Source organism: Lampetra fluviatilis, chromosome 1 (assembly GCF_964198595.1).
Source record: "Lampetra fluviatilis chromosome 1, kcLamFluv1.1, whole genome shotgun sequence".
Taxonomy (NCBI): Eukaryota; Metazoa; Chordata; class Hyperoartia; order Petromyzontiformes; family Petromyzontidae; genus Lampetra; species Lampetra fluviatilis.
In genome coordinates this window covers 37,737,144-37,746,415 of record NC_136275.1, presented here as the reverse complement: position 1 = coordinate 37,746,415, position 9,272 = coordinate 37,737,144, and the positions used below count along the sequence as shown (strand labels likewise).

The 9,272-nt window shown below is 54.6% G+C and overlaps 1 protein-coding gene across 8 annotated transcripts in view; it reads right to left on the bottom strand.

Moving 5' to 3' along the window:
• LOC144935311 (RNA binding protein fox-1 homolog 1-like) overlaps nucleotides 1-9,272 on the bottom strand; it is a 183,531-nt gene that overhangs the window by 32,487 nt on the left and 141,772 nt on the right. For all 8 annotated transcript variants that reach the window (XM_078861879.1, XM_078861895.1, XM_078861871.1 and 5 more), the window contains exon 7: nucleotides 4,763-4,816. In XM_078861879.1, the coding sequence (XP_078718005.1) occupies nucleotides 4,763-4,816 (54 nt within the window). The remainder of the gene's footprint in view (nucleotides 1-4,762; nucleotides 4,817-9,272) is intronic.

Below are 9,272 nucleotides of genomic sequence, written 5' to 3'. Positions count from 1 at the left end.
TCGTCGGTGCCCGCGGCTCACAAAGTCGCGAACTAACGAATGACGACCACCGCGAAGCGACGCCGGGGTTGAGTTGCATCCGCGGTGTCGTCCTATCGTACAGATCGCCTCTCGCAACCGCCGGTGGACCACAAACGCAGCTGGAAGGCAGCAGCAGCAGCAGCAGCGGCATTCTGGCAGTGACCCGGCGCTAGCAGTAATTGCCCAAGCTCGGCGTTCCTCTGTGTGTGTGTATATAATGAGATAATTCTTTTTATTTTTATTATTTATTTTTACCTACGTGACTTTACCGAAAAAACCTAAGAGTATGAATCCTTGCAGTCACAAAAGCTTCAAATCTAGAATGAGAGTTTACCCACGTGGGAAGAGTCCGGAGCACTCGGAGAGGGGGCAACACGCTATCCCCACACAGCAGGGATCGACGGAGATTAGTCGGCACTTTGTTTTGCAAGCCATTGTTACAAGGCCGCCTTCTCGTTGCAACATTCGCGTGCGGTGAACCACCTACCCTCGCTGCTGCTGCAGCTGCCGCCACCACCGCAGCACTCCACGAGAACGGTGGGGGGGGGGGGGGTAGCGACGACGAGATTATAATAACATTGAGGATGTGAGTGGAGCGAGGCGACCTCGGAGACGCCTTGTGAGATGGGACAAGGAGGGAGCTGTCTCTCCCCGGGTGTTTGTAATGAACGACGAGAGCCGCTCGCATCCGCGACGACAACAACAACAACAACAAAAACGAACAATAAACAACAACAACAACCAACCAAAACAACAACAACGGCACCCGCCTCTCCACGGTGGCTCACGGACCAGGCGACCATGGCTGTCGATGATGATGATGATGACAGTAAGCCTACACCTAACGGATAACTAGACACTGGCACTAACCCCAGCCATAGCGACACTAGCTCAGTAACCACTCGTAACTATCCCGAGCCATAGTCACAGTAGCCAACGAGCCACTGTCATTAGCCCGAGATCTAACCACACTAGTTCACTAGCCACTGGTATTAGCTCTGACTATCTATACTAGCTAACTAGACGCTGTCATTAGCCATAGTCAATCTAGCTAACTAAACACTGGCATTAGCCCTAGACATAGCCACACTAGTTCACTAGCCACTGGTATTAGCTCTGACTATACTAGCTAACTAAACACTGGCATTAGCCATAGACATATTCACACTAGCTAACTAGACATTGGAATTAACTCCAGCCATAGCCACACTAGTTCACTAACCACTGGTATTAGCTCTAACTATACTAGCTAACTAAACACCGGTATTCGCTCTAACCATAAACCATCCCGCGAACTCCGGTCATCCTCGCAGTGGCTTGTGGCTACCATCGAACAAATACGGCGGTCACCGCATCGCACGGCGCTTTCAGATGCGCTTCTGCGGCCGTCTGGAACGCTCTTCCTCCTTCCGATATTAGGAATCCATCGGAGCGATGCATTTTAAAATCGAGATTGAAATGCATTTCTTGACAACTGATTTTTGTGTTTAGTTTGGTGTCCTTCCCCCACACATCCGATTAGCACGGTTGGATACGTACGGTGCGAAAGATGTTCAACGTACATCTCTCGTTAACAGGCCTGCAGAGCCAGTGGTGAAACATTCCACATTCCTATGGCGGGGAAGAGTGGATCCAAAAGACAACTACCATTGACTTCCACAAAATGTGATACTCATTTTATTGACCACGGAAGAAGGAGTTGTGATGGGGCTGAGTCAACACCCCTCCTCCAATCCCCCTCCCCGGCCACCACCGTCACCCAAACCATGGATTTAAATTCACAGCCTTCCGAGTTTCTCGCTCCGAAAACCCAGAGCCTGTGCCTCGCTACCTTTTACACAATCACAATTGGCGTAATCCTTGCCCCTTTTTGTTGTCGTTGTTGCTGCTGCTGCTGTTGTTGTTGATTCCCTTCCCGAGTTTAAAAAAACGCGCGGTGTTTTTACCGCGTGTCCGTCCGTCCGTGCGTGCGTGCGCGCGCGCGCGTGTGTAAGCCTCAAGTCAGCAAAAAAACAAAACAACTGAACAAAAAAACCGGCGGCCAGATCAATTTTATAAGAAAGCCACACAGTACATTAAGGCATTAAAGCGATTGCCTTCCCGCTGTCCGTGGCCCGACGTCGTCCGTTGACTTTTTCTGTGAAGGAATGAAGTGGGTGGGGGAAAGGGGAGGGGGATTTTACTTCGCTGTGTCAGCGAATTCGGATGCCAAAGCCGCCGTGGTCTGGCGCTCGTTTCCATTAGCGCGCACATGGGCGGAGTACTCACTACTACTACCACCACCACCTACCACCAACAACTACCACACCAACCATCAACTACCACCACCATCACCACCACCAACCAACCAACCACCACCACCAACCACTACCACCACCACCAACCAACCAACCACCACCACCACACCACCACTAACCACTCCACAACAGCAACACGCACACTGCTCTACACAACCGCTGCTCCATCACGACACCGCACAACTGCATCACAACAATGCCACGACAGCATCACAACCGCGCGACCATCGCCCAACGCACCACAACACCACAATCACACCATCCCAAAACCACCCCACAACCTCACACAACCTCCACCACGCCACAACCACACACAACCTGATCTCCACTGCCACAACCGCCCCACCAAGCACCCCACTTAACCGACAATCACGAACCACAGAGGCTCCCGCGAGGAGATTTCGGAAGGTAAAAGGCGCAGTCCTGCAATTGCTCGCCCATGCCACTGCTGGCGTAAGGGGCCTCCCACTGGAGGGAGCCCTTAAGAGCCCCCTGAGCCCCCCCCCCCCCACTGGAGGATGGATTTTGACAAAAATAAACACTCGGAGCGAGCAGTCAGCACTCTGCTCAGGGACCTCCCCTTCCACCAACGCACCGACCTCCCCCCCCCCACCACGAGCCGCTCGAGGCGTGGTGCAGCCTGCGACGTCTTGCGCCAGGGACCGCGAATCGTTGGTAAAACGCTTTCATCTCGTTTTGTTCCTTTTGGCTAAATCGTGTGGAACATCGCCAGACCAACGCGGTTTTGGCAGTGCCTTTCAACGACATGCGAACGTGATCAATTGAGTGACGTTTCCCAAAATTAGATTCATCATCATCATCATCGAGTCTGTCAATTATGAGAGAGAAAAAAACCCATCGTAACAATGACAACCACCGACCAATCATCATCAACAATATCATCTCGCTGCCAACTCAAATCTCGACCCCCCCCCCTCCCCATTATCGGATCACGCTGCCGCTGCTGCTACTGCCACAATCCTCGAATCTCACCCAGATCCGGAAGAACGCTGCTGCTGCTGCTACTGCTGCGCGAACAGAGTGGAGCCAAGTGGTCTTCCAGAGAAACAAAAAACCGCCTCGTTCAGGACCCCAACATCATTGCACCTCTCTACTCGCTTCGAAAGTCCTCCTCGGAGCGACCGGTATGACAATCGACCTCGTCAGGACATCACCAGCAGGTCGACGGGCACCACATCGCCTTCGTATGTGGCCCGATCGTGACCACGCAAGCCACACGATGGACTATATATAGAGTAAACCCCGCAGACACACAGACGTGCATAGGTGCACATAGAGATGCATAGACGCCAGAGACCCATAGAGATAGACAGCGACCCATAGAGATACTTAGTGTAATTCTAGATTTGAAGCTTTCGTGACTGCAAGGATTCATACTCTTAGGTTTTTTCGGTAAAGTCACGTAGGTAAATAATAAATAATAAAAATAATAGAAATAATAATAGAAATAAAATAATAAATCACGACGTTTCGGAGGCAACACAAGTCTCCGTCATCAGGTGGGACCGTCACAGCTAAATTTACTGTATTAAGTGAGATACAGTAAATGTAGCTGTGACGAGAGTATACTTAGTGTACATAGACTCATCGAGATACAATGCGACGCTTTAAGACGCATTAAAGATAAGTCACAATCGTGAGATTGTGGCCATACAACCCAAAGTGTGGACCATACAGTTAAAGCAGAATCAGCATGTGTATTTATATTGGAAGAATCCCATGAACTGTTAAGCTCTTTTTCACAGATGCCCAGGAGGGGCGGGTCAAAACGTTACAACAAAACAACAATACAAACGTACGATTGGAGTGCAAAGTATAGCAAAGGTACGCAAATCGCTAAACAAATCTATACAAAAGAAGCTAAACACATTTTTTTTTAATATTATAAAACCACTGTAGTTTGCGCTCCTTCAACGGAGGAGGAGAAGGAACTGCAAAACCACACGAACTCACTCTCCAGAAGCCCTCTCGTCGTGACCAGCAGCAATAGAAGACCTCCACGTCGACATTCAGCTCGTGAACGTTTGGTTGTCATCGTGCGCAAGGTTCGAACGGCGTGGAGGCCGTAAAACCACGCGTTCCAAGCAGCAACAACAACAACAACAGCAGCAGCAACTCACAGACACGTGTCCACAAAGCACTGCGCCTGCGTGCATTATGCAAAAAGCAATCAGCAGTTCCTGAAGAAGCACATTAACCTAACAAGACGAGACGACCACTCTGCACATATTCAAAAAATACAGATGGATGTTATTTTTTGCAAAATGCACGGAGGCTGAGAGTACTTTCATGGTTATCATCATCATCATCAGCCGCAGCAGCAGTCGCTGTCTCTCCACTGCTGGATGAAGCTTCCGCACATGCCGTTTCAAACGTCTCACGGCACATCGGTGAGGGTGCGGGTGAGATGGTGAGCGGCTCACCTGCATATATCTCTGGGCCGTAGACCGCGCTCACCACTGGGTTCAGCTTCCAGCCTGCGGGTCACAGGACACGCGCGGTGTCAACCACGCGAGCAACATCGACCCACGTGTACAGGGTGGGGAGGGGGGGGGGTGCTCTACTGTCGAGTGTGCAGGCGGTGCCACTGCACCCGGCTGTGGGGGCGGGACACGGGGGAGTGGGGGGAGGGTAAAGAAGGAATGTGGGTGTGCACGTCGGAAGGTTTTAGGTCGACTCAGCCTCGAAAGAGTACCCACTGCGGTGTGTAGTAAAAATCGCCACTGGGGAGACAAATGCGGCCGAGAGTGTTGTTTGGCCACTCCCCCCCTCGTGTGCAGTGCAGACCCTTGATTAGGTGTTCGATAATTGAACACTCGACTCAACAGTCTGTTAAGTACATTCGAGGGGACCTTTGTTTTTGCATTAGGATCAGGTCGGGAGGTCAAGGGTTTGCGGGTCGCGTGAGATATTTGCCGCGGGGTGGTGAGCTGTTGGCAGCACAGCGGACCAGTGAGCGCGTTTGTCTCCACCGAGTGCATTGCCCGTTTAAAATAAACAAAGGAATTGGGCCAAGCATCTCGCAATGGAGTAAGACCCTTTTGGCGATCCACTGCTGGGATGAGAATCTCATTGCGGGGGAGGCGGGGCCGGTTATTTGACCATACTTCACCACGCTGGTCCATCGCTGGTTGGTGATTAACTAATGACTGGATGACTATTCAGTGCGATTGTTGTTCACCCCTTGACACGGCCTGCCCTGGTTACATTGAGACTCATCGGGACTCGGATTAACCGAGCGGTGCAGGTGAATAACGCGAGTGATTCCCTATTGTTTCTCACCCCCCGCGATGTATTTCCTAACTCCCGAGATGTTAAATCCCTCGCCTCGTCTACAAGGAGTTCGTAGGTTCAATCCCGACCCTGACGCCTGCTGTACATGTGAAGTTTGCGTGTCTCTCTCTCTCTCCGCGGTCGCGTGGATTTTTCTCCGGGTCCTCCGGTTTTCCCTCCACATCGATGATCAACATCACGCGTTTAGAGTCTTTGGCCGCTCTAAATTTCCACTTGATGATCAACCAACTTCGTCGAACAATAATGTGTGGCCAGGCCGCTTTACGAAAAAGAACATTTATAGCTCAGTGGGCCATACCTGGTAAAATAAACAATAGTTTACAGTTCAGTACGTCTCTGTGCGTTTATTTGCGCCACGATGTCCGACGTTTCGCACCATTCACGCGCCAGGCGCGATGCTTCCACGGAAACTGAATGCAGTTGTCTCGTAAGGGGCCGTGTACACGGCATGGAAGTGGTCGTCAGCTGTTCGCAGCTCAACGGGCGGTGCAATGCATCACAAGGCGGCGTGTCGAGAGGGAACAGCCCGTGGGGAAGGAGTCATCATAGAACTACTTCCGAGACGAACACCTTCGAGTGACCCTCGCACTCTCGCCTGCTCCGCAGAGACGAGAATTTGGTTGTCACGCGGCGAGTCAGATTTGTGCCGCTGAAGAAGCTCCCGGCACTCGGCGCGAAACGTCGGACAACAGGGCCGAATGTGATGACGCGGAGGAGCCGTTCACGGCGCCGTCGTGAGGAGCCACGCAGTTCGCATTGGAGAGATTTGCCGCGCCTCGATCAGTGGGGTGTGGGGTGTGGGGGCAGGGGGAGGGAGGAGGGGAGGGGTAAAGGGGGATTGCCGGCGAGGGACTCGGGGGCGGGTGAGACGTGGAGGCCCCCCCCCCCCCCCCACACTCAGGTGGAGGTAGCCCCCGGTCAGGGGTAGCGCCCCCCCCCCCCCAATGCCCCCACGCCACCCCATCCACCCCACCCCTCGCCCCCTTCCCCTCCACCGCCACCCCCCGAGGGCGCCATAAATTTCCCGAGGGGGGAGGAATTATTAATTGCAAAATGTTAGATGATTTCTTGTGCCGAGGTGACTCACTTTACAACCCTTCTCATTACCGGACTCGCAGCCTCCCCCTGGGCGCGCCCCCTTGAATGTCCTCCACCCTGACCGCCCCCTCTCCCACCCCCCCAGGAAGCAAACGCAACCCCCACCCCTCAACTCCCCCCCCCCACCCTCACCACCACCCCACTACCCAAGCCCGCGATCCTCACGAACCTCTTCACATCCCACCCACAAAGCCCCCCCCACCCACCCTCCCCTCGTTATTGATTTGGTCAGGACCGAGGGCTCGTCAGGCGAATCGACGGCTGCCCCCCGCCCCTCCCCTCTCCTTACCCCCCCCCAACCCCTCCCACCCCGGTCCCGTCCCGACAGCCCTGCCATTAAGCCCATGCCGAGCTGATGAATTTCGCCCGCATTCAAAGCTCCATTAACGTCCCCTCAATTAGCTGGCGGGTTCGAGGGATCGCGGCTGATCGATGGTGCAGGCCCCCCCCCCTCCTGTGAGCGTCGCCATCTCTCAGCATCAGTCCTACAGGATCGGTGTGCCCCCCCCGCCGCCCCCCGATCTCCCTGCCCCCCCCCCCCACACCTTCGCTGCTCCCACAACAATCGTCTCCTCCCTGGCCGCAGCAGCGGCGCATGATGCATCAGACGCGCAGCAGCGAGGCACCCGCGGCTGTTGGCGGTCACGCAAATTACGCACGCGGGGACCGGGCAACGCGTGCCGCGGAATCAACCCTCGTCACGACGCCTCCGCCTCCTCCTCCTCCTCATCCTCTTTCTTCTACAACTTGTCCACCTCCTCTTTCCCACTTCATCCTCCACCCCCCCCTATCTTTCCTTCACCGCCTCCTCCGATTATTCCTCCGCTTTATCCTCTTCCCACTCCCTCCTTCCGCACCCTCTCTCATTCTCCCCGCCCCCCCCCCCCCCCCCCATTTTCTCAGCCTTTCCCTCCTCTGCCTGAGCCTATTCCTCCTCTGCCTCACCCCCTTCATCATCACCGTCGTCCCCCTTCCCCTCCTTCACCGCCCCCCTCCCTCCTCCTCCTCCGCCACACACACCACGGTTGCACATCGCGATGCGCTGAGCTCGAACACAGCTCCCGCAGACGCCCGCCAGCAGTGCGCGGCGAAAAGCTTGACGGGAGGAGTTGTTCAACGCGCAGGAAAAAGCCCCACGCGGGCAAACCTCACTAGCATTGTGGAGGCAGTGTTGGATGTGAACGTGAGCCTCGAGGCACGGGGAAAGAATCGCGCAGTGGGGAAGAGGAGGGGGGGTGGGGTGGGGGGGAAGTGTGCGCGATGACCTCAGTGGCGCCAAAGTTATTGGCTTTGGCAAGTAAATGGACTCGTGGCATTTATCTCTAATATCAGAAAAGCGAGATTCCGGTTGGCAGGGAAGGCGTGAGGGTCGCGGGTCTGACGGGCGCGCCGCTCCCTCTAATTGCCGGCAACGTGTAACATTTAGAATTGTACACTAATTGGCGTTGTGTTGGGAACACGCACTACACTGGCTTCTGCCACGCGAATGCTGGAAGGGGTTTGGCCGTGGAGACTTCGGGGATGCGGTGACACGAGATCAAGATGAAGAAAAGGCTAAAGATACCCCCCCCCTCCTCCTCTGGCTCCCGTCGCTCAGTGTAGCCTACACGGGCTTTTGGGGCAAGTGCTGTTAGCGATCGCCGATCAAAAGTCGGCACGGCACACGAGGTGGCCAGCACCACGTCGTTGTGTCTCCCACGGCGAAGTTTACACACCGCACCAAGGGCACACGTTTTTGTATGGCTGAGTCGACCTCGGGGAAGCGCCAGGGACAGTGTTTAATGTTCGGCACTGGTACCGGCCGCGGACGTGAATCGAATTCGGGTCGCCGGGTTCGTGGCGCAGTGCGCTAACCATCGCACCGCCGCTCCCCGCGTGGACGCACGAGCGCACGGATTTTAAGGTTTACGACAGAGAGCAACCAAAGAGAGAGAGAAAAACCTCTCGTTTGAAGAGCTGCTAACTACAAAAATTCCAAAGTACATTCAGAACTATCCCGGGTGTCTTGTTAAATATTTAATCAGTTTTTTTGGGGGGGGGGGGTTTTGATGATACCCGACGCGCGTGTTTGTTCGCCGACGGAGGGAGTTTCAAAGCGCGAGGCGCGAGCGCCGTTCGGCAAGGAGAAGCCGGGAGAAAGGGAACATCAGCGCGGGTCGTGTGAAATACAAACCAAAGGGCTCGTCTCGTCTCTCATCAAAAGCCTCGACCGGCACTAAACGACCGGCGAACTCCTTTTCATCCATCGTAGCCTCGCAGCACCAACAACAACCAGTGCTGCGTGTTGTCTGCGGGGCCAATATACGAGCAGCCTCTGTGTAAAAAAAGACGCGTGCAACGCGGCGCAGACGTTGTCGGCTATGCACGTCATCTGCCTGCAATCCAGCACTGTGGAGGCGGCAGCAACGTGTAGCTAGACTTCCTTCCCCGTGGCAATCGAAGAGGAGCCATGCGGTACAGCCACGTGCGCACTGATGTCATCTGTTCATTGTGCGCGGGATCGAGTGTTGCCCCCTCGCATGCGTGGCCTCTTCCCGGGCG